Below are 27,261 nucleotides of genomic sequence, written 5' to 3'. Positions count from 1 at the left end.
CAGTTCAAAACACTCTCGGCATGAGGTAGAAAGAATAGTTCTTTCATTATGAATGTTCACTGCACTCACAATTGCTTGCTTTTCCTTTATCGAGCTTGACAGTAACTTTACAGATTTATGTTCAAAATATGGTGATTTTCATTTTTCCAGAGGATATAGTCAGTGGAACTACAAATTTTCTCGATTGGGAGTCTTCATAATTTTAGTAATGGTCAGTCGCAGCTCTAATTGTTGGTAAAAAGTATGAAATGCTCTCTTTATTGATTTTATCACTGCTTCAGGACCACGACAAATTTACTTCTACATTAATATCTAGTTGCAGATAAATTACAAATATCCTGTCTGGTGTTCTTAAAAGCTGTGTCATACAAGGTGGTCCATTGATTGGTGGCTGGGCCAAATATCTCATGAAATAAGCACCAAACGAAAAAACTACAAAGAACGAAACTCTTCCAGCTTGAAGGGGGAAACCAGGTGGTGCTATGGTTGGCCCACTAGATGGTGCTGCCATAGGTTAAACGGATATCAACTGCGTTTTTTTAAAATAGGAACCCTCATTTTTTATTACATATTCGTGTGGTACATAAAGAAATATGAATGTTTTAGTTGGGCCAGTTTCTTCGCTTTGTGATAGATGGTGCTGTAATAGTCACAAACGCATAAGTACGTGGTATCACGTAACATTCTGCCAGTGCGGACAGTATTTTCTTCGTGATACATTACCTGTGTTAAAATGGACCGTTTACCAATTCCGAAAAGGTCGATATCGTGTTGATGTGTGGATATTGTGATCAAAATGCCCAACGAGCATGTGCTATGTATGCTACTTGGTATCCTGGATGACATCATCCAAGTGTCCGGACCGTTTGCCAGATAGTTACATTATTTAAGGAAACAGGAAGTGTTCAGCCACATGTGAAATGTCAACCACAACCTGCAACAAATGATGATGCCCAAGTAGGTGTTTTAGCTGCTGTCGCGGCAAATCCACAAATCAGTAGCAGACAAATAGCGTGAGAATCGTGAATCTCTAAAATGTCGGTGTTGAGAATGCTACATCAACATCGATTGCACCCGTACCATATTTCTATGCATTAGGAATTGCATGGCGACGACTTTGAACATTGTGTACAGTTCTGCCACTGGGCACAAGAGAAATTACGGGACAATGACAGATTTTTTGCACACGTTCTATTTAGCGACGAAGCATCATACACCGACAGCAGTAGCATAAACCGGCATAATATGCGCTGTTGGGCAACAGAAAATCCACAATGGCTGCGACAAGTGGAACATCAGCGACCTTGACGGGTTAATGTATGGTGCGGCATTATGGGAGGAAGGATAATTGGCCCCCATATTATCGATGGCAATCTAAATGGTGCAGTGTATGCTGATTTCCTACGCAATTTCCTACTGATGTTACTTCAAGATGTTTCAATGCATGACAGAATGGGGATGTACTTCCAACATGATAGATGCCCGGCACATAGCTCGCGTGCAGTTGAAGAGGTATTGAATAGCATATTTCATGACTGGTGGATTGGTCGTTGAAGCACCATACCGTGGCCTGCACGTTTACCGGATCTGACGTCCCCAGATTTCTTGATTTCTTTCTGTGGGGAAAGCTGAAGGATATTTGCTATCGTGATCCACCGACAACGCCTGACAACATGCGTCATTGCATTGTCAATGCATGTGCGAACGTTATGGGAGGTGAACTACTCGCTGTTGAGAGGAATGTCGTTACACATATTGTCAAATGCATTGAGGTTGATTTTGAGCATTTATTGCGTTAATGTGGTATTTACAGGTAATCACAATGTATGCGTTCTCAGAAATGATAAGCTCACAAAGGTACATGTATCACATTGGAACAACCGAAATAAAATGTTCAAACGTACCTACATTCTGTATTTTAATTTAAAAAACCTACCTGTTACCAACTGTCCGTTTAAAATTGTAAGCCATATGTTTTGTGACTATTACAGCGCCATCTATCACAAAGTGGAAAAAGTGGTCCAACTAAAAATTCATACTTCATGTACTACAGGAATATGTAATAAAAAATGGGGGTTCCTATCTTTAAAAAATGCAATTGATATCTGTTTGACCTAGGGAAGTGCCATCTAGTGGCCCAACCATAGTGCCTTCTGGCTTCGCCCTTCAAGCCAGACAAGTTTCGTTCTTTGTAGTTTTTTGTTTGACACTTATTTCGTGAGATATTTGGTCCGGTCAACAAAGGAAATAACTTACGATACATTAGTTCGTCCACTCTTAGAGTAGTGTTTGTCTGTATGGGACCCTTACCAGTTGGATCTGATTCAAGAGATTGAGAAGGTCCAAAGAAGACTGGCAAGATTGGTGACTGGTACATTTAGCCATCATGAGAGCATTACAAATCTCATAGAAAGTTTGAAGTGGAACACACTTGCAGATAAGCGACGGGCTAAACGGAAGGGGCTGCTCACTAAATTCCAAAATCCAATCTTCGCTGAGGATGCAGAGCATATATTATTACCACCAACTTTCAAATCGCGTAATGATCATCATTCAAAGATAGGGGAAATATGAGCTTGTACTGAGGTGTTCAGACAGTCGTGAGTGGTACAGAGGGGTGGGCGGGGGGGGATATGACTTTGGCACGAATTGTGACCTCTGCCACACATCTCTTGGTGGCTAGTGGAGTATATATGTAGATGTAGATCAATGGACCACCCTGTATATGAAAAGCACTCACTAATAATTAATGAAATCAATTAATTATTGTCTTTGAATTCCTGGTAGAAATACTTTATTAGATATTCTTAAGTGATTAAGACTTAATTTTTGCTGTGTGCTAGTGTAGTAGGCAGTCAGATTCATTACACACATTTGATAACTATTTTGTAAATGGAACAAACGCACCAAGCAGATGTGATCAGTCAAGTTTGCTGTGTGAGAGTGTAGTAGGCAGTCAGATTCATTACACACATCTGATAACTATTTTATAAATGGAACAAACGCACCAAGCAGGTGTGATCAGTTAAGTATGGCATTCTCATAATTGTGAGCTCCCTACTTACTTTCCTGTTGTGCAGTGCATTTCAGCTTTTGGTCCTTTAAATTAGGTATAGTTCACACATGCAAAATATGTTAAGTGAATTTTTTGGATAGTATCTTTAACTGACTTGCCAAATTAGATATGGTACCAAGAGTGATTTTTGTGGAAAGGCATTGTAAATAATAGGAGACACTGTTGTATAGGGATAATGTCTTCAGATATCACTCAAAACATTCTGGTTCTCAGGTAAGCTGCTTTTAATGAGTAATGCTTTTTTTTTATTTATTTAAAAACTTTTAATGTATGCAAATATTCTTTATTGCATCTGATCTAAAGGGTCCTAATAATTGAGTATGTACGAATATGACATACTGTACTACAGTTTACATGTGGATGTTTGCAACTGTAAAGTTTGACAATACACAGAGGGTGTCCCAAGAATGTCCCAGTTACAGCGGTACAACAAAAGTTTAATTTAGATTAGTCACAAGAAGTCATATGTCAGATTGGAGGTGTCCAACCTAAAACCCAATTCTTCCCTCCTGTTGGTTAACAAGTCTGGTGTAATGGAAGCAATATCCTTTTTAGTTCTATATCTCAGTTCTGGCAAATCATTAGTGGCAGAACAAAGAGACTATCATTTATAAAGCCCCAAAGAATTAAAAAAAAAAAAAACTGATGGTTTGATATTAGATGAATGTGGGGGACAGCAGAAAAGAGCTGTCATATTGAGCATTACAACCAATCCAACAGTCAGGACTCTTGATATTCAACCACTCTCTTACAAAGACATGCCGATGGAAAGGTGCTCCATCTTGTTGTTAAATAAAGTTGTCAGGTTCATCATCTACATGATTACTCTGCTATTTACAATAAAGTGCCTGGCAAAGGGTTCAATGAACCACCTTAAAGCTGTGTCTCTACCGTTCCACTCTCGAACGGTGCAGGGGAAAATTGAGCGCTTAAATTTTTCTGTGCGAGCCCTGATTTTTCTTATTTTATCGTGATCATCATTTCTCCCTATTTAGATGAGTGCCAACAGAATGTTTTCGTAATTGGAGGAGAAAACTGGTGACTGAAATTTCATGAGATCCCGTTGCAAAGAAAAAGCCTTTGTTTTAATTATTGCCACTCCAATTCATGTATCAAGTCTGTGGCACTGTCGCCCCTATTTTGTGATAATACAAAATGAGCTACCCGTCTTTGAACTTTTTTGATGTCATCCATCAGTCCCACCCGATGCAGATCCCACGCCACCCAGCAATATGCCAGAATAGGGTGGACAAGCATGATGTACGCAGTCTCTTTAGTAGACCTGTTGCACCCTCGAAGTGTTCTGCCAATGGTTTGCTCTATCCACAACATTACCTATCTGATTCTTCCAATGTATGTTATTTGTAATTGTAATCCCTAAATATTTAGTTGAATTTATAGCCTTCACATTTGTGTGACTTAATTGAAATTTAGCAGATTTCTTTTAGTATGCATGTGAATAACTTCACACTTTTCTTTATTCGGGGTCAATTGCCACTTTTTGCACCAAATAGATATCTTATCTAAATCATTTTGCAATTTGTTTTTGTCATTGATGACTTTACAAGATGGTAAAAGACAGCATCATTTGCAAACGATCTAAGAGAGCTATTCAGATTGTCTCCTATGTCATTAATATAGATCAGGGACAATAGAGGGCCTATAACACTTCCTTGGGGAATGCTGGATATTACTTCTGTTTTACTGACTTTCCATCTATTACTACAAACTGTGACCTTTCTAAAAGGAAACCACGAATCCAGTAACACAACTGAGGCGATATTCCATAGGCACGTAGTTTGGTTAGAAGAAGCTTGTGAGGACTGTGTCGAAAGCCTTCTGGAAGTCTAAAAATATGGACTCAAATTGATATCCCCTGCTGATAGCACTCATTACTTCATGAGTATAAAGAGCTAGTTGTGTTTCACAAGAACGATATTTTCTGAATCCGTGCTGTGTGTCGTAAATTGTTTTTCTAATTGGAAGAAGAACTGTTCTGGGGGAGGTATCCATGCACTATACATCAGGAGGTAGTGCAGAAAACGATAAAACATTTCATTTTTGGGTGTCTTCGTCATATTGTACAGGTTCATGAGAATGTTCTGACCCCCAAATATGAACATTATGGTCATCTACCTTCCCACTTACATGAAGAGTTGCCTCATTTCTGAACACCACATGATCACTGCAACACTTCGCTTGCAAAGTCTTACATTAAAGTCATCTGGCTTTAAAACATGTACTGTGTAAACATTTTCTGAAAACCTTCCACACTGTCATCTTTGGCACCATGTGTACAAGGCTTGCTTTCCCAGCAAACTTCTTACGACTATGAAGGTAAGATGGTTTGCAAGGTCAGCAACATCTCCAAGATATTTGTGGTCATCCAAAACTTTTTCGTTTTACGTACACATCCAGTCACTTTGAATTGACTATAACATCAGTGGAGGTTTTTACCACATTGGGGTCACAAACTTTAAACTAAATGCACACTGAACTGAGATTGCAGATTCACTCTTAGCAAACTGCAAAACACAAACAAAATACTTTACACTCAGGAGTCGCCATTTTGCATATGAAGAGCTGTAAGCTGTATTCTCTCTCTCTCTCTCTCTCTCTCTCTCTCTCTCTCTCTCTCTCTCTCTCTCTGTGTGTGTGTGTGTGTGTGTGTGTGTGTGTGTGTGTGTGTGTGTGTGGACGGGGGGGGGGGGGGGGGGGGGGGGTGGTTTGCACCATTTTGAGTTAACTCTTTAATTGTGACTATTAACCAACACATTATTATGAAAAGGGTAGATTGCTAATTGCTGCTCACTGTAGAGATGACAAGGTGAGATGCAGACAGCCATGATGAAGAGATGTTACATATTAGCGTTTGGCCATTGCCTTCTTCAGAAAAGAAAAACACACACATTCAGACACACGACTGCTACCTCTGGCCAGTGTGGCTGGAGGTGGCTAGTGGTCACGCGCGTGATTTGGCCAAAAGCTAATGTGTAACAGTATTTCCATCATGCCTATCTACCACCCAGTGTGTCATGTTTACAGTGAGTAGCGCTCTATCCTTTTCATAATATTGTTGACATTCCAGCTTGGGCTTTCCATTGTATGATTTAACCAACACACTGCAATGCTTACAGTTGATACTATTAAAATTTATTATTGGGACATTCTTTCATCAACACCCTGTATTATGTCACATGTGACAGTTGTATACTGTTTGAATAGGTGCACATCGTGGCCAATTTTTTAAATTATGGACATCATATTTTTATCTCTCTCAGCCATGGTTTGTATCATTGTGTCATAGAAACACTTGAAAATTACAGTTAAAATCAGCCACTGACACACTGCAGTACAGTTTTCAGCAAGATGTGAACTTGGATTTGTAACGATCATACTATGAAAAGAACAATAGTTTCAGTACATTTGAAAGCATATGAGCTATGCCCAAGCCCCAATTATATGAAAAAAGAAACTTTTTTAAAAAAAATTGTGAAGAAGAAATTGGAAAGTAAACAATCAGTTGTTTCAAGAAGGTGGTTTCACTTTGGAACCACTGAGACACAGTTTTCAATCTGAAAGCAGTTTTGTGTATTTCCTAGACACACTCCTGCAGCTCGAAACTCCCATGAACCCATAATGCTTCAAACAAGTTATAATCCTATAAAACAAGCAAATGGACCTAAAATTTAATACATTTATTTCAAAAGTACACATTACTTCAGTGGTTTCATTTTAATTCCACTCACAAAAGCAGTAGTCAAAACTTAAATTTACATTATAAGAACTTCAAATACACTTATTTCACTACCAATGATCTCCTCAATATGAACACTACAGAGGGCGAGAGGCGGCCACAATCCCCTTGCTTGTGATGACTGTTGCTTTAAATGACTGCTACAATGCTCTACATTCGTAGAAGTAATAGTGTTGGTGGTTTCTTATGAAAGGCACTTTAACTTCAAAAATTATTTAAATGGTGGTTTGAGGCCAAAACCACTGGTATTCAAAGGTTTAAACTGGAGTCATTTATTCTAATTGTGGAAGGACAACAGGGCTTATGTTTTCTGTTCCTGAATGTTTTCTCCTATTATTGTGCAAACGTCCACCACTTGTGGTATCGTGGTAGCATTCTCGCTTCCCAAGCACGGGGTCCCGGGTCTGATTCCCGGCAGGGTCAGTGATTTTCACCTGCCTCGAGATGACTGGGTGTTGTTGTGTCGTCTTCATTGTCATTATTTATCCCCATTATGTTCCCCTATGCTCTGTCAAGAGGCGTGGGACTTCATGTCCATTGTGCAAACACTATGAGGCAACACTGATCTTTCACTTACTTTATTTACGAGTAATATATGTTACGTCGTTGCTGTTCCCTCCCATGACACAAAATTAAACTTTTAATGATAAGGCTATTCCAATATATAAAATACTAGATTGTAAAGACAGAGCTCTCGAGTTCATGCTCTCACAGGAACTCACCAAGAGTGCACCTCAAATATAGATTCAGACTGTGATTACTGAAGCAATTGTAAATTATTTACCTCTGTGTTACTTTTCAGTAGGTGCTCAGGATGAGGCTGACAACACTAGTTCCATGTGTCTCACTGATAACATGATGGGTTTGCTTCTGCTGTTTTCTGCAGCCATATGTGGCTCCACTCCCCAATGCATCTCTCTACAAAAAGCAAAAGGAAAGGATATTGGCCTTTGATATTCTGTGTGAAGATGGTCTGAAAGGTCATGTTGTAAACTGCTGACCAGAAGAATAGAAAAGTTGAAAATGTATTGGATGCTGAACAGTTTGGTTTCAGGATGAGGGAAGATACCAGAGATACAGTTCTAAGATAATTCAGGATACCTTTCTATCATTTGTGGATCTGGGGCAAGTCTTACGAATATCATCGCAATATGTAGATAGGGACTGAAGTACAGAGCCAAAAAAATAATCTACACTTCCAAAAACTCAAGTGGGAGTGCAAGAAATACATGTTCGTGTTCAGAAGGGTATAAAATGAGTTTGCAACATAGCACCACTGTTGTTCAAGTTATATGTCAAAGAAGCAAGATACCAGTGTAGGAAAGATTAAGAAGACCTGTTGAAAGAAAAGGACAGCAAGTATAAAATAGCAAAGGTGATGGGGAGAAAGGAGGGTAATGGTTTAAATGATGATTGATGTAGTAGTAACATGAAGACAATAACATGAGTAGAAGATCGAAAAATACTGAGGGCAAAATCAAACCAACTGAAAAACTAGATGGAGGACTTAAAAATTGCTGCAAGATCTGATTGAAATACATTTTCAGTCTCTCGCGAAGAAAATTTTGTGCGTTATCCACATTGATTTATCTACCTGATGGACATCATTGCTAGCCATTTCACATTAAGTTCTGGAAAAGGCCTCCTAAATAGACTTCTCCAGGCAATTACAGTCCTCAGCAATATATATATCAGTGTTGCTCCTTTGTTTTCTAATGCAGTCTACTAGCCTTCCATTTTTCTCATCTCTTGGGATCCACATAAAAATGTTCTACATTCACATCTTCATTTCATTTTCATCATAGTAACAATTATATCTTCCACTATACTGTGTCCCATGAGCTCTTTGTTTACCTATCTCTCCTCGTAATTTCCAAGTTTCATTTCTCAGTGAGGCACCCTCAGTTTTTGGATTGTTTTCTGTTAAAAGTTTGTATCACAGCTGTTACATACACTGATGGTTAGCTTCCTTTTCATATAAATCAGAAGTTAGTTCTGAAAACAATTTCACCAAAATCACTTCAGGGCACTTGTCTAGTTATTTCTTTTGTGGTCCATCCAGTCAGTGTGTTCAACTGCTCTGAATACATAAACTTAATTGGTTTTCTGTGAAATCAAACTATTTTCTTATCAGTGAGTGAATTATACATTAAAAATAATTTGAGGACTAAAGTTAAGACCCTTCCAAACCATCTAGGCGCTGCGTGATTGATACGTACATAAACAAGACTTGGAACGTTGCTTGTGTTCAGCTTCTTCAGAGGTGTAGAGTATGCTTAACGCCTGTAAGGCTACAATGTCCTGGCTGACGACACTGTTCTCTCGTTGCTCTTCTCTGATCTGGGGTGGAGTGGATGAGGGGACAAAGGAGATGGGACGTGGGAGAGGGGGTAGGAGAAGTCAATCCACTTCTTCATGTCTCATGTACAACTCTGCCTGTCTGCAACTGAAACGAGTTTACTGGTGTCACATTCCTACTCAGTGTACCTGTTATCTCACCCTCCCAGTTTCCACAACTCTCCCTCCAGCTTCCTGCCTCCCTTCTCCCCTTGACCATTCTAATTAACTCAGCCCTAGATGACCTACTACGCTGGCATAGCATAGACAGGCAGGACATAGTAGCCGTACAAATGTATAACACTATAGCTCTGGAGGTGGATTCAACCAAAAGCTAGCAACATCCTATCTTACATGTCTGTCAACAGCTCAACTATTCAGCAAGTTGGTAATTTTACTTGTTAAATTATTTATATTCTACCAAAAACTTCCTGTTACCAAGATTGCAATTTATTTTAGGCTTAATATAATTCATTTTCAACCATGACAATATTATGAAAAGGGTCATTATTACTCACCCTATAGTGGAGATACTGAGTCACAGACAGGTACGACAAAAGACTGTCAAGAATGAAGCTCTGAACCAGAAAGGCCTTCATGAGAATTAGACAAGACACACAAATGCAACTTGCGTGTGTGTGTCTATGTTATAATTCCAATGAAGGCCTTTTTGACCACAAGCTTACTTGCTGACAGTCTTTTTCTTGTGCCTATCAGCAACTCAGCATCTCCACTATATGTTGAGTTGCAAATATACTTTTTATAATATTGTCCCTTGATTTCCTATTTTTTTTCCAACCCTGATTCATTTAATACTTGGATTTGTTGTAAAGGTTCGCCTGTCCTAGACTCATAGGCGTACTTATACCTAATCTTGTGTGTGATGTAACAAATATTTGTGCTTAATAGCCAGGCATATATATTTTGTTTACCTAAAGTTTCAAGACAGGCACTATCTAGGTCACATGTTTTAAACATTGGATATTATTTTTAATATCAGGCATTGGTCATTATAGGTTTCTTTGACAAATTTCATTATGTCGTTCTAATAGGTTCTTAAGTTTGTGATGTCCTGATTGTCTTTTTACCTGTTCTTGTTGGCAAGTTTGATGCAGCTCTTCAGCCTAGTCTATTCTGTGCAAGCCCCTTAATCTCTAACTACCGCACCCTACATCCATTTGAACCTGCTTACTATAGTTAAGCCTTGGTCTCCCTGTACAGCTTTTAGTCCCATCCGCATCTCCATCCCCCACCCCTCTGAACATACACTTCCTTCCATTACCAAACTGACAATTCTTTCATGCTTCAGAATGTCCTATCAATCAATCCCTTATTCTAGTAAACTTTCATCATAAATTTCTTTTTTCCAGTTAGATTCAGTACCTTCACTTGTTATTTGATCTATCCATCTAACATTCAGCAGTCTTCTATAGCATCACGTTTCAAAAGCTTCTATTCTCTTCTTGTCTGAACTACTCATCGAACATTCACTTCTGGACAAGGCTACACTCCGGACAAATGCCTTCAGAAAGGACTTCCTAACAATTAAATTGATATTAGATGTTAACAATTTTTTTTATAAATGCTTTTCCTGCTATTGCCTGCATGTCCTTGCTTCTAGCTATGTATATTTCTCTGCTTTTGACCTGTTGTGCGAACATGGACTAAATCACCATCTATTTATGATTGTTTCCATTACAGTTGGTGCATACTGAAGAAAGTGAGTCATTGTGATATCAAAAATTTCCAAGTGTGTCTTTGGAACAATTAACAATATTTAGACATACAAAAAAAGAAATATGCATCAAAATCATTACAAGATGCTACAAATTTATTTTTTGTAATACTATTTACTGAGCAGTGTCATTAAAAATATTTATTACATATGCATTTTATACAGAAAATTAATTATATTTTTGTGGACACAATAAATTAGTCAGTCATAAATGATTACACTCTGGGTCCTGAATGTAATTAAGGAACATGGAAAAACAACTCTTCTAATACTTTTTTTTGTTCTTTGAAAGAGGTTACATAGATTACAGGTTTTCCCTCACTTGGACAGAATAATTCAATGTACGAGATTCTTACATGTATCTATTGCAAATACATCTACAATAGATGTATATGTTCATATACATAGTATAATTTCTTTAAGAAAGACAACATGTCAGTGCAGGGAAAAAGCTTTTTTAATGCTGACAAATCCCACAACTTATTAAAAACAGGCACATGTGACTCATCTGAGAAAGAACTATGATTTTGCTAACAATGCCATATTCAATCCGCATCCACAAACTGAAGGATAACAAATTCATTGCTAATAAAATTAATTCTGAATGTGTTCCCAGCAATAAAGCTTGCTCTTGAAACAGTGATTCAATTTTTTTAAGTCAGCATGGTGTATCTCTGCAGTCAGACAGTGTGAACAACTGTAACTTCATACTGTGCACAACAATACCAATGTGAAACAATTATGGAAGCCCAGATTAAAGTGACACAGCAATTACATCTCAAGTTAATCTTTGAAATACAAACAAACAACTTTTCACTTTCATCTCCACACTTATCATCTCAAAGCATCCTTTTTATAGTGTGAAATTTTGATCTAGATGCAGTGAAGTGAAATATTTTTATTCAAATTTAGGGCCAAATGTTTTGCCTCCTTTTTTTCTCTCTCTCATACCACCATAAAGAGTCCCACTACAACAAAATGGCCCATGATTTCATCCAGGATACAAAACAGATTATAATCCAGTCACTAAGGATTTTTATAAACATATTCAAATAAAAATATGCCCACACTCTTATAAATGTGAACATAACAACAGATTATTGTCTAAAGAGATCCAACATTCAAAAGAGAATAAAAATACCCACACAACAGGAAATTTGGAGCAAGACTTTTGCATCTATATGAAAGATGCAGTGAACTTTAAGTCAAATTCGCTCAGTGTCGCATTCTATGAATTACATTTATTATTTTGTTTTACCTTTATAATACGCCGACAATGTACATTCATTACATTTTTAATATATGTAATGAATAGCATAACACAACACGACAGTGTCTCAGGGTGCAGGGTACCATACTACTTCAGTATATTGTACATATATTTTTCAACCTCTCAAAATGGACAATAACCACATCCTTTATCCAATTCACCTAAAGGTAGGTAATCACTGACACAAATAGTAGAACAAAAAGCATTATTCAGTCAATCAACAAATAATAATAATAATAATAATAATAAGGCAATGCAGTTAAATATCAGACCTTAAGAATTAAGGAAAATATTTCAGTTTGACTTATTTCGCTGTACTGTGTACTCATAACAACAGATATTATTTTGGTATTGGCCAGTGGTTAATTCTTCTCCTTATTACATTTCTTGATAATCACTAAAAACTAAATTCATAATCCCAAAGTGCATTTAACTGTATTATGATACAATTACTCACGTCTGATTAAAATTATCTTTGCAATGACAGATTAAAATTTTGTATGATTAACTACAAATAAATATTGTCCATAAACAGCATATATCCAAGAAGTCGACACCTGACAAGACACACTAAATGTTTCCTCAGTCATCACTTTTCCCTGTAATGCCATCAAATGCAAAACACTTAAATATAAACTAGTCATAACAATCATATTTATGATATGAATTCCGAGTTCTGAGTTCGATGATGTACAAGAAGCACCCACAGAAAAATTATTATTTGATTTATTTGGTTTGGTAGCACTAGTGAAGTTGGAGCATCCTGCTGATATTCACTGCTGTAGTGGCAACACCCCCCCCCTACCCCTCCCCCACGCAACACCCCCCCCTACCCCTCCCCCACCAATGAACCATGCAATTGGGGGGAAGTTTGCGTGCCTCAGCAATGCAAATAGCTGCTCCGTAGGTGCAACCCCAGCGGAGGGGTATCTGTTGAAAGGCCAGACAAACATGTGGTTCCTGTAAAGGGGCAAGTCATGATTGACTGAACTGGCCTTGTAACATCAACAAAAACAGTAGTGCTGTGCTGGTACTGCGAATGGGTGAAAGCAAGGGGAAACTACAGCCATAATTTTCCTGAGGGCATGTACTTTACTGTATGGTTCCATGATGATAGCATTCTCTCGGGTAAAATATTCCAGAGGTAAAATAGTCCCCTATTCGGATCTCTGGGCGGGTACTACTCAGGAGGACATCGTTATCAGGAGAAACAAAACTGGAGTTCTATGGATCGCAACGTGGAATGTCAGATCCCTTAATCGGACAGGTAGGTTAGAAAATTTGCAAAGGGAAATGGACAGGTTAAAGTGAGATATAGTGAGAATTAGTGAAGTTCAGTGGCAGGCGGAACATGACTTCTGGTCAGGTGAATACATGTTTATAACCACAAAATCAAATAGGGGTAATGCAGGAGTAGGTTTAATAATGAATAAAAAAAAAAAAATAGGAGCACGGATAAGCTACTAGGAACAGCACAGTGAACACATTGTCGCCAAGATAGACATGAAGCCCATGCCTGCCACAGTTGTACAAGACTATATGCCAACAAGCTCTGCAAATGATGATGAGATTGAAGGAATGTATGATGAGATAAAAGACATTATTCAAATAGTTATGGGAGGTGAAAACTTAATAGTCACTGGGGACTGGAATTCAAAAGTAGGAAAAGGAAGAGAAGGAAAAGTACTAGGTGAATATGGGCTGGGGCTAAGGAATGGAAGAGGAAGCCGCTTGATAGAATTTTGCACAGAGCATAATTTAATCATCGCTAACACTTTGTTTATGAATCATGACAGGAGGTTGTATATGTGGAAGAGACCTGGAGACACTGGAAGGTTACAGACTGATTATATAATGGTAAGACAGATTTAGAAACCAGGTTTTAAATTGTAAGACATTTCCAGGGATGGATGTGGACTCTAACTACAATTTATGAACTGTAGATTAAAACTGAAGAAACTGCAGAAAGGTAGAAATTTAAGGAGACAGGACCTGGATAAATTGAAAGAGTTAGAGGTTGTAGAGTGTTTCAGAGGGAACATTAGGGAATGATTAACAAGAACAGCGGAAAGGAATACAGTAGAAGAAGAACGGGTAGCTTTGAGAAATGTAATAGTGAAGACAGCAGAGGGTCAAGGAGGTAAAACGATGAGGGCTAGTATAAATCCTTGGGTAACACATGAGATATTGAATTTAATTGATGAACATGAAAATGCAGTAAATGAAGCAGGCAAAAAGGAATTCAAATGTCTCAAAAATTAGATCAACAGGAAGTGCAAAACAGCTAAGCAGGAATGGCTAGAGGACAAATGTAAGGATGTAGAAGCATATATCACTACTGGCGAGATAGATGCTGCCTACAGAAAATTAAAGAGAACCACCTGTATGAATATCAAGAGCTCAGATGGCAAACCAATCCTAAGCAAAGAAGGGAAAGCTGAAAGGTGGAAGGAGTATATAGAGGGTCTGTACAAGGGCAATGTACTCGAGGGCAATACTATGGAAATAGAAGAGGACATAGGTGATGGGAGATATGACACAGCTTGAAGAATCTGACAGAGTACTGAAAGACCTAAGTAGAAACAAGGCCCCGGGAGTACACAACATTTCATTAGAACAACTCATAGCCTTGGGAGAGCCAGCCATGACCAAACTCTTCCATCTGGTGAGCAAGCTATATGAGACAGGCAAAATACCATCAAACTTCCAGAAGAATATAATAATCCAGATTCCAAAGAAAGCAGGTGCTGACAAGTGTAAAAATTACCAAATTATCAATTTAATAAGTCACAGTTGCAGAATACTAACACAAATTCTTTACAGACGAATGGAAAAACTGGTAGAAGTCGACCTCGGGGAAGATCAGTTTGGATTCTGTAGGAATGTAGCAACACGTGAGGCAATACTGACCCTCAGATTTATCTTAGTAGTTGGGTTAAGGAAAGGAAAACCTACATTTATAGCACTTATAGACTTAAGACAGTTATAGAGTTGAGGGCCACGAAAGTGGAGGAAATAAAAACCTCGAGATTTGTTGATGACATTATAATTCTGTCAGAGACAGCAAAGGTCTGGGAAGAACAGCTGAGCATTTATGGTGTGTGTGTGTGTGTGTGTGTGTGTGTGTGTGTGTGTGTGTGTGTGTGTGTGTGTGTTTACTTAAAGTAGTAAATGAGTTTTATTATTTGGGAAGCAAAATATCTGATAATGGTCGAAGTAGGGAGGATATAAAATGTAGACTGGCAATTGCAAGAATAGCGTTTCTCAATAAGAGAAATTTGTTAACATCGAGCATAAATTTAAGTGTCAGGAAGTCTTTTCTTGAAGTATTTGTACAACCTGTATATGATATCCCACAAATGAAGAAACACGTTAGATCATTTGTTCACATGATATATAACAAATGAAACAAGATAAAATCAGAGAGACAAAAATAAGTGGTTACTCATTTTCTGTGCACGCAAAGTAACATATTACATAAATAAACTTGACAGTACCAAACAGAGGTAAGGCGTAGCAAAATTGGGGGCAGGCGGGAGGTGGAGGAGGAGGAGGAGATGTTTTGCTGTGTATAGAACCAATGCAGTGGAAAACTGTAGCGCCTTACAATAATTTGAAACTGAAATAACAGAAATTTAGAATGGAAGTAAATACATGTGGAACTTTGCTTTTCATGTCACTGATACTGTATGGTCATGGTATTTAAATTGAAGTCACTCTTCCGTAATGGATTGTGCGGTCTGTATTTTCAAGATCTAAACCTCAGCACACTATCTGGTATGCTGTTTTCAGTAACAAAGGAATTTATTTATTGTTTCGATACAAATTGACTGTGGCTGGTCTATTTGTGTACCAAGATATATAAAAATAAGGAAAGTTATGATACTGTGCAATAATTACATAAAACAAAAGTTTGATAAGGAAATGTACAGCCACTGCTCAATTCTCTTACACTTAATTATTTCACTTGCCACTTTGTTGGCAAGTGAAATAATCATAGTTAGCAACAGATGCATAAAAACCTTGGTAGAGAAAACTTCCAGGTTCATCTTTTAAGAGCAACATTCTAAAATACCGTAGATGCTGAAAGCAGCAGCAAAAGACCCAGTGCAGGTGACATAACATTATAAGAAGATCTTAACAGGAGAGTACTCCAAATTAAAGAGTAGTTGTAGTGCAGAAATAAGAACTGAGATCTAAAAGAAACAACAAAGATACAATTTTAGCAGGAAGTGAAAATCAAGCTGGAAAATTTGAATCGGTAGTTAGAAAAAAGAAAATTCAAAGAAACTGAAAATTAGAAGTATCATAAACAGTTGGAATTTGCAAATTCAGGAAAGCAGTTCCACAGTAAAATAAGTTACTGAACCATGGACATGAATATTACTTCCCATAATCATAGACTCTATGGAGTAGTTTATACCTACAGTGAATTAGAAGCAATTGTTAACATCCCAGGTGCATTCAGTTAATATGACATATTTATAATGTAGTTCCCCATCATGTGGATTCATAGCTAAGTGTGTGCGTCAGCATAAAAATTTAAAGGTCCAGAGTTCAATCCCCAACTGATTCTGATATTTATTTATCTTTGTCATATTTTGCTCCTTTCACTTGAAATAACGATTGGTATGTGTGAAAAACGTCATGTTGCACCACAGATCAGAGTCAATGTCAAACTGTAGGTTCTCATATAACTGATTGGGCCAGTTTAAAGGTTGAAGGATGGCAAGGAGACACAACCTCCAATAGAAAAGTGCTTAGTAAAGCAATGCAACATTCAAACCAATCTTCAGACTAAGGACAGCTTTTACTGTAGTCCCTTTCTCAAATGCTCTCTTTTTCTTACATTAATGCTGTCTTATAATACTTATGTATAATGTTCCATCTTCTCCCCTATCCAGTTTCATTCTAACAACTCTTCTAAAATCAGCACAGTATTTGTATTTCTTGCTACTGTCTGCATATCTGTTGCTTTCTATACTTTGTTCTGTCTCAGTTTTTTAGTTCATCAATTACATTTTATTACACTTTTGGTGATAACTGCCAGGCAATAGTTTCATTTTCTTGTCCATCAACTCTGTCACCTCAGACAAGTACAAAACTCAGGTGTTGTCTGAACACACTGCTTTTGCCCCCCCCCCCCCCCTTTTGTTGTATTGATTTACGTATCAAAAGATTCAAATTTCTGGATAATATGGCTGGTTCATATACAGGCTCATATAAATAATTACTGTAGCTCCAACATGTCACTTGTTTACTGCAAGGTAATAAGTATATCAGACGTATATCAGTGCACACAAAAAAGAATAGATGGAAAAATTTTATTTATAAATGACTGACCTCTATGTTTATCAGTCTATGGGTATAGGAAAACGGAAAAAATAACAACTAGTGCACATAATTATAATGAGTTGTATCACACAAATTGTTAAGGCAAGGTAGGTAGGCTTGTTGTAAAATATTGCAACTTAAAATAAGTACTGAAGATTTTGTTGAAACTAGGGCAATGTTTTTCTTGACTTATATAACAATACAACATTAGAATTAAATGGTGATATCATCTAACAGAGCTTCCATCCATTATTGATGGGGAAAAAAAAGGGGGAGAGGTCTTGTCACAAACTCAGCAAATTCAAACTGTACTGTAACCAACACACACTATTTATGATCATAAGAGGCAGTTTTGATTTCATATGTACCACTGATAGTTCTGTCTTAGTTAGCTTTGGAACTATTTCTTTCTCCTTGAACTCATTTCAAAAATGCTTTTTCAAGTTTTGATAATTACTGAATTTGTGTGCAGATTTCTGCAACCACACAGATGAAGTTCTGATATTACTTTTACAATGTACAGTGTGCATAATAATCAGTTTTCCAACCTGATATGTAGTTAGAACTTTTCCATATCCTCCTGCCACAGGAAATATTTAGTGTATGCTAATAATTGTAACAGCTAATAACTTGATAATTTTGAAGAGATTGAAACTTAGGTATTAACACCAACACAAATGTAACTTAAAGTTTTCCAACAAAACTGCAGAGTTGTCATACTAGGTCTTTTTTCCTACCACACACTAAATACTTCATAACTCGAGCATCGAGCAGCTGCGACAGCTAAGGTTCTGATGGCAACAGTGTTAGTGATGGCATCTAGTATATATGACAAACACAGGAAAACATGCAGAAATAAAGAGGAAGGAGTAACAGGTAACATCAAATATGAAGTAAGTAATATGAAATTTATAATGTTATCTTTGTCCTGACTAGCATAGCAAGTTCAACAGAAAATTAAGTTTTTCTACGCATCAGAAACATTATTCAAGGAATACTAATTAAATATGCTAATTTGGGCTGAATAGTTGAACACAGATTCACTTAATATTGATATAAAATTTGTTCTATTGGCGATAAAATTACAATCATTCACATTATCACAACAATTTAATTTATACAATGTCTAAAAATAAATATGGAATTTAAAAACTTGTAATACTACATGTTTTACAAGATTCAAAGGGAACATTTTATCAATGGACTAAGTAATAGAGGAATTCTTATTTGTATTGTGTTTTCTTTTATAAGTTACATTTAAACATCAAAACCCTATTACATATTTCCAGGCTTACTCACCATGCTTCCATAATCTCCAAATTTTACATACACATTCTCAGTAAGACACAGTTCTTTGTGAATTGATATTCAGAATCTTGCCATAAAATTACAATAGTAATGTGAAGCTCATATATTTCAAAGTAAACTTTTAGAAATGTGTGATTATTTACACAGCTCTTGTAGTTACACAAATAGCCCGTTTAAAGGTGACATCCCCTCCACATACTCTGCTTTCAAACTATTATCACGTTACTGCAAATACTTCTTTGCACAGCTATTTAGATTTTATTTTTTACATATATGTACATATGCACATTGATGCACACACTACAATTATTCAATTGTACAAAAGACAACCGATACACTTCCTGTAACATACACAAATACATTAGCATTAAGTGTCCATGTTTTACATTTATAAAACCATTTGCTCTACAACAGCAGTAAAAAAATGTTATGTCCATTCAACGCAACAGCACAGTTGAATAGTTTTTGCACTGTTAGCCGCCAAACCTTCAGGTACCGGAATGATCCATTTGTTTCTTGAATGGGACAAAATGGAATATCCACACGAACTGGTTAGGTCAAGTAGAGTAAATGTAGCCTTGCTGTTGTAGGACGAATAACCTTTTCTCAACAGCATCTTTGTCTGTAAGAGAAGAATAGACTTATTAACAGTTATTTGAGGAAAGGAAGTACCTCACTACAGCCTTATGTTTGTTTCTACAGAGCAATGTTAAAGATTGTTAAGGTTAAAAAAAAAAAAAAAAAAAAAAACCACAGGAAAGAGAATTGCTCCAACATTACAATACAGTATTAAATAATTAGCAGTAGCTGTTTTCCACGTAATTACTTCCTACTAGATGTATATAATGGGGAAAAAGAATTAGCAGTTCCACAATCATTTACTGAAAAGTGAAATGTTGCTGTTATGAAAAGACAAAGAACTTGATATTCTTGGCATGGTTGGTTGGTTGGTTTGGGGGAGGGGATCGAACAGCGAGGCATTGGTCCCATCGGATTAGGGATGGAAGTTGGCTGTACCCTTTCAAAGGAACCATCCCAGCACATGCCTGAAGCGATTTAGGGAAGTCATGGAAAACCTAAATTAGAATGGCTGGAAGTGGATATGACACGTCGTCCTCCCGAAACGCGAATCCAGTACACTAGCCACTGCACCACCTTGTTCGGTTTGTTGGCACATTATGAGTACTGTGAGGAAAAGTGATATGCGTTTCATTCTTGTTCATAGAATTATAGAAGATGCATACTGGAAATATTAATAAAAATACAAATGTTTAGATTGATTAAACTGTTTAGATTGATTAAACTGTGAGCATTTGACAAAAATATTCATAACTATTACACCAATACATATTTCTCTCTTTTGATGGTGTTCAGTAAAGCCCACACCTTGCGTTCCAGGTTACAAGTCCATCATCAAGAACACCAACAATTAATATCACAAAGTTATTACAGCCTAGTGGGGGCACAGTGCCCAGAGAAAACAGTGGCCATGTGTATTTTTTTGTGTACAAGTTGTGCGTGTATATTTATTTATTCATCCAGGGATCATCTCACATTGATATCGGATTTGTCATCATAATACGGTGAACATAAACAGCTAACACTGTACATACACACAGAATATATAATTAAGTGTATATCCAATTACATTATATTTTCAAAAGTTGATTATTTTTCAAGAATATATAAGTATGTTTTCATGAGGCTAACACACATGGTGTGTGTGTGTGTGTGTGTGTGTGTGTGTGTGTGTGTGTGTAAAAGGGGGGGAGGGGCACATATAGCAATAAATGCTAATCCATATCCTTACAATATTCTATCACATTTAAGAATAATGTGTGTGTTCTGTATTATCATTAAGTTGTTGTTAGAATATTAGCTTGTAATATATGTAGAATATCTGTTTTTATGTGTAACAGAACAATGACATCACATTAACAGGTGTTGCTCTAGATTATGGACTTAATCTGAAACCTATTTTGTAAAAAAACAATGGTCTCTACAAAACAAACCCAAAATGCATTGAAATGAATTCAATCTGTCGGTATAATGGAAATTTCCTTTTCTATCATTATTGGCACAGCTTCAATAATACATTTTCTTTGCAAGGTTCTCCTTTTTATTTGACAGCTCTCTCAATTTCTTCTCCTATTTTCTTATAATGTCTTGAGATTTCAGTTCTAAAAGGCTTGAGTTCTTTGCTGTCTTTAGTGTTTACGTTCTTCTTCTTCTTCTTCTTCATATCCCATCCCATCACTCTTTTTCGTATGCAGATTTTTCTGCTAGTATTATGTAATCTGCACTATTGACCACAATTTCTAAATTTATATAATTCTTAATTTGTTTAGGCCACTGTTAGACATGTCATGCTTTTGTAAATATTTATAAGTCTTTTTTTCCAATTCTACATTACGGTAAATACATATTTTACAACCTAATTACTGGTTTGTCATATAGGTAAACATGCCAACAACAGAAAAGAAGAAAACAGAATTCACTATGCCTCAAATCATAAAGAGTGCTTATTAATATTATTATTGTTATTAAACTGCAACTGACACGATGTGATGCCACAATATGTTACAAATATACTTAAAAAACCTCATCATGAAGGAATTATTTGAATGGGCTGGAAATACTGGTACATTCTGTGAGTCCATCTTTATGCATATGGCTGTGGGACCTCAGCTACTCAGTATAAAATGTTGAATCAAAACACCTTTCACCTGTCTACATTTCCAATTGTTATTTTATTGTAGCAACCTGTTGCGGCATTTCATCACGCTACTTCAGGCCTAGATGACATTTAAGAAGAATCCCACCTCTGGTCCAGTCAAAAACATGGGCCAGCATTCAGTGGCTGGTACCTGCAGATTTTTGACACAGCGATCCCTTCAATCATCACTTGCTGACTGTTAGACAAACATTCCAAAACATTTTTTATTTGAAATTGAGAGATGTTACGTACATGCACAGATAAACAAATGACTGCAGTTTCAGAAAAAAATGGATGATTTATTCAAGAGAAAGAACTTCACAAATTGAATAAGTCAACAATGCAATGGTCCATGTCTGGCCTTTGTGCAAGCAATTGTTTGATTTGGCATTGATAGAGTAGTTGGACGTCTTGCTGAGGGATATCATCCCAAATTCTGTCCAATTGACTCGTTAGATTGTCAAAATTCCAAACTGGTTGGAGAACCCCACCAATAATGCTCCAAATGTTCTCAATTGGGGAGAGATTCGGCAACTTTTCTGGGCAAGGAACAGCTTGGCAAGCACGAAGAAAAGCATTAGAAACTCTTCTCATGTGTGGGTGGGTATTATCTTGCTGAAATGTAAGCCCACGATGGATTCCATGAATGGCAACAAAACGGGTGTTGACAAACTGCTGTGCTGTAAGGGTGCTGTAGATGACAAGCAAAGTGGTCCTGGCAGTCCAGATATCAGGTCATGTGCTGGCGACAATCAGGTTGGTATACCACAGCTGTCTGGAGCGTCTCCAGACAGTTCTTTGACCTGTAATCACATTGACTGGAGTAGAACTGTTTTCATTGATTAGTCCACTTCAAATGAGCCCCAATTACCAGCTAAGCCATGTCTGGAGACTCTCTGGCCAGCAGTTGGATACAATCTGACAGTCGCCCTCCATCCACCCTGACAAACAGGAGCGACGGTCTGCTGTGTCATTTCTTTTCTATGTAGGGACCCCTTTAGTTGTCATCTGCAGCATCCTTACAGCAAAGCAGTATGTTGACGATGTTCTACACCCCATTTTGTTGTCCTTTATGATAAGTCACCCTGTGTTCACATTTCAGGAGATAATGCCTGCTCCCACATGGCGAGAGTTTCTAGTGCTTGTCTTTGTGCTTCCCAAACCTAACTTGCCAGCAAGGTCATCAAATCTCCCCCAGATGAGAACGTATGGAACATTATTGGTAAGGTCCTTCAACCAGTTCAGGATTTTGATGATCTAACATGCCAATTGGACAGAATTTGGACAATATCCCTCAGAAGGACATCCAACAAAACTGTCAATCAGTGCCAAACCCAATAACTGCATGCGTAAGGGCTGGAGAGGGACTGACACATTAGTGACTTACTTAATTTGTGACACACTTTCTCTTGAATAAATCATGCAGTTTCCTTGAAATTGTAATAATTGGTTTGTCTGTATATGTGCATCGCATCTAGTAATTTCTATCCCATTCAGATAATATCTTTGTAGTGCAATTTTTTTCTCTTTTCCTAGAGAGTATAAAAACACAAAAGTTGTGGAACAGAATATCACTCATTCTTCTGTATTCATAAATGGTTAAGCTACACGTTTAAGTAGATGTTCTGTAGAAAACATACTTCGTCTTATGAACAGACATGAATTTCCTTTTATCTTGGAACAATAAAAATATACTTTCCACAACATCAAAGGCTCTAGAAATTTAAATTACTTCCTTGGTAACAAGACAATGGGTTAGATAAAAAATATTCTTGAAGATGTCGATGGTTTATACCCCCCCCCACCCCAAAATGGCAACATAGTTATTCTATCAGTTGTTACATCAAATACAAAATGAATCATCAGTCAGAAAAATTACTATAAATACAAGAAAAATAGAAACTACTTACACTTTGTTAATAAAGCTCTATCTTGTTGATGGCTCACTTGTTGTGAAAGGCTATGCAGTAAGATCTGAGCCGTCTGGTAACGCTGAAAGCATTCTTCAGGCTGACCGAAAAGCTCATCAAGAGCCGCCTGACTGGCACTGAATCATGAAAACATCCATATTCTATCAACAAAAAGGCTGTATGGGTGTGAAGGAACAAATTACAGATAGGGAGTTATGCCATCACAATATTAAAATTATGTCATTGGTACATTTGATTTAAGCATAAAATATAATAATAGAGTCACAAATGAAGCCTAAAAATTACTGGAAAAAAATGATGCTCAAATAATAACAAAGACGACACTTACTGTAATTTCCATAAAAGTTGTAACAGCTGTCACTGGAGAGATACTTGCAAGTTGTTGTTGTTGTTGTTGTTGTTGTTGTTGTGGTCTTCAGTCCAGAGACTGGTTTGATGCAGCTCTCCATGCTACTCTATCCAGTGCAACTTGCAAGTTAGCTCAGCCTAATAGTTCATAATAATTGAGTGTGGTCTTCATAAGGAAATGAAAGTAAAAATGTATTGTTAAAAAAAGTTTAGATTCTGTTTTTTTTTTATGTATTACTTTGTTTTGCAGAATTTTCACAGTGAGAAGGTACAGATGTGTAATACAGCAACATGTCTTGCAAGTTTGATAAGCTCGCATTTGCCACCAGTTTCCAGCACTCTGGCCACCCCCCCCCCCCTCCCTCCCTCCCAGATCTGTAAGCTTTGCAACAATGATTGAGATCCTCAAGAAGGTTTTTCTGAGGAAAAAGCAATTTTTTTATATTATAAGAAGTTAATTGTAGTAGCTGCAATGTAATCTTTTTTTACTTGTGTATGGATATTTCTGCACAGCAAGCTTGCCTGTTTCGGTTTGCTATGCCATTTTCAAAAGCATCAATGGGTGTTGTGAATAGTGCATCTTATATACTCCTTACTTCTGATCAAAAACATTATTTTTACTTACATCTTGGTGGAGTTGACAATCAATATGGCATCTAGGGGCCAACTGTTAGCGGTCTGTTATGAACAATACAGTGTGTCTCAAAAAGAATTATCCGATTTAAAAAAAAAAATTATAACTATACAACTATTACGTTATTTAAGATATGTATGTGAACAACGTATAGTTAGAAAGATCACCTCTCAAGTTTTACATGGTTCCCACTAGGTAGCAGCAGTGTGCAACCACTTCAGTTCTAGTAAAAATTGTGTCGGGACAACAGTAAGAATTTTGTGTTCTACATTTTACGCAGTGTGGGTCAGTAATAACTGTTCAGCATGACTTTTGTAATAGGCATGGTGTGAATCTTCCTACAGCACAGAGCATTAGATGAAAGCATGAACAATTCCAAGAAACAGGTTGCATGTGTAAACGCAAATCACCAGGTTGTCCCATGTGTCTGACACAGACGTCAAATGCATTTGCTGAAGTTACACAAGGAGTCCACAGAAATCTGGAAAGATGAAACATCAATGTGAGAATATGGGGTACAGAACAATCACATGAAGTTGTACAACACGAGACGGACTCTCCAAAATTTAATGCGTTTTGTGCAGTTTCATGGGAAAAGGAGTATGGTCCACTTCTCTTTGCTGAGAACACTGTTACAGGAAGCATATACAGTATCTCAATATGCTTGAGAACTTTATTTTCCCACAGTTGAAGACTGATCCAAATGACTTCATTTACCAACAGGATGGGGGCTGCGACATTGGCATCTGGAAGTGCGGGAATTTTTAAATCAAAGGATTATTGAAAAATGGATTGGTCACACTGAACCAAACGATTCAGCCTTACATTATTGGCCTCCAAGATCACTGGGCCTCACTGTATGTAATTATTCTGTGGAGGGTTTATAAAAGATTCTGTTTATGTGCCTCCATTACCGACAACAATGAACGAACTGAGACTTCGCATAACAGCAGCTGTGGAAGCTGTAACTCAAGACAGGCTCACTGCCAGTGTGGGAACAATTTGAATACTGCATTGACATATACCAAGCATCTCAAGGGGGCATACTGAACACCTATGAAAAGGTATGAAAGAAATCTTTTTGAATTTCCCATTCATCAAAAAACAAAATTCATTGTATATGTTGATTAGTTTCAGAAATAAAGATGTGCCAAATCAGATGATTCTTTTTGATACACCTTGTATTATAACAATCATGTAGTTTTTATGGCTCTAAGCACTATGGGAATTAACATCTGAGGTCACCAGTCCCCTTAGACTTAGAACTACTTAAACCTAACTAACATAAGAACATCACACACATCCATGCCCTAGGCAGGATTCGAACCTGTGACCGTAGCAGCAGCGCGCAGTTCCGGGTTGAAGCAGCTAGAACCGCTCGGCCACAGTGGCTGGCTGTAGTTTTTATAACACAAATTTCTTCATGATTATTGTTGGACAGCTATTTGACAGCTGGGTTCTTTAGATGCTGTATGTTTACAGATTTTTTCTGTTTTTGTGAGTTGGGGATGATGTGTTTGTTGCATAAATATTATCAGGTTAAAATTTTTTGTATGTATGTTATCTATGATTTCATATGTTTATTCTTTCTCATGGTTGGAAATTTGAATAAAATTTTCTAAGCCAGGCTTCTGTTTTAGGTCAGCCAGGGAAATTTTCCGTGTTGTGTGTGTGTGTGGTGTGTGTGTGTGTGTGTGTGTGTGTGTGTGTGTGTGTGTGTGTGTAACTTCACAAAAAATATTTTATTATAAAAACTACATGATTATAATAATATTATTTCATAAAAGACAGCTCACAGTTGGCCCCTGCCATATGATTGTCAACTCCATCTAAGTAAATATGTAATTTATAAAAATAACATTACTGATCCTAATTATGACACAAATAAGATAAACTATTTACAACACCAACAGCTGCACTTGAAAATTGCACTGTGAGCCAAAACAGGCAAGCTTTTTGCGCAGAAATCTCCAAATACAAGCAAATAAAGATTACATTGCAGCTGCTGGAAATACCTTCTTATAAAATGTAATATTTCAACTTAGTTCATGCTGCAGGCCTTACTGACAAAAAACTGTTTTATGATATTAGTGTTTAGGACTTTGGCCTGATAAAATTTGTTCAAGCTACCAACAGTGGTATGTAATTCTCTTCTCTCAAGTGGCTTGATTTTTTTACATTCACATACACCTAAACCTTCCAAGTAGGACAGCTTCTGTGAAGTTTGGAAAGTAGGAGACGAGGTACTGGCGGAAGTAAAGCTGTGAGGACGGGGTGTGAGTCATGCTTGGGTAGCTCAGTTGGTAGAGCATTTGCCCACGAAAGGCAAAGGTCCTGAGTTTGAGTCTCGGTCTGACACACAGTTTTAATATGCCAGGAAGTTTCATATCAGCACACACTCCACTGCAGAGTGAAAATCTCATTCTGGCTTCCAAGTATAGATTAGCTTTTCAAGTTGCTGTTCTGTTCCCAAAACCGTCATTCTTTCTGACCTGGTTGCCCTTTCTTCAGCAATTATAGTGTACTGTTTTCATTTACATGTTCTTAGGTTAAATCTCGTTTCTGTTTTCCAGAATCATCTTTCTCTGTTTTCAATTTGTTGCATTGTTATACTTAACTCTTCTAAATCCAGTTATTTTTAGTTTAATTTTTTCAAAAACAGTTAAATAGTTGTTTCACTAGTTTTGTTTCTGGGAATTTTGATATACGGCAGAAAAAGACAATCCTCCTTTTTTGTGCTGTATCTATTACTGACTCACTTTGCCAATTACCACTTTGTTACGCAGAAACCTCTGCTGTCTGTCTATCAGGTGTT

At 37.1% G+C, this 27,261-nt stretch overlaps 1 protein-coding gene across 2 annotated transcripts in view; it reads right to left on the bottom strand.

Annotated features, from left to right (window-relative positions):
* Positions 1-18,398: 18,398 nt before the first annotated feature.
* Positions 18,399-27,261, bottom strand: part of LOC124802951 (serine/threonine-protein kinase unc-51) — a 173,724-nt gene continuing 164,861 nt past the window's right edge. Inside the window, exons 20-21 of one of the 2 annotated variants that reach the window (XR_007017168.1) lie at positions 23,444-23,580; positions 18,399-19,439 (exon numbers count right to left, since the gene is read on the bottom strand). Coding sequence is in view for 1 of the 2 variants with exons in the window: in XM_047264046.1 (XP_047120002.1) it covers positions 19,375-19,439; positions 23,444-23,570 (192 nt within the window). In the remaining variant the exon portion in view is untranslated. The remainder of the gene's footprint in view (positions 19,440-23,443; positions 23,581-27,261) is intronic. The other variant, XM_047264046.1, reaches the window with a different exon arrangement.

The sequence above is a fragment of the Schistocerca piceifrons genome, chromosome 1 (genome assembly GCF_021461385.2).
Source record: "Schistocerca piceifrons isolate TAMUIC-IGC-003096 chromosome 1, iqSchPice1.1, whole genome shotgun sequence".
NCBI classification, from domain to species: domain Eukaryota; kingdom Metazoa; phylum Arthropoda; class Insecta; order Orthoptera; family Acrididae; genus Schistocerca; species Schistocerca piceifrons.
Note: the sequence above shows the minus strand (reverse complement) of the source record. Positions and strands in the feature narration are given on the sequence as shown.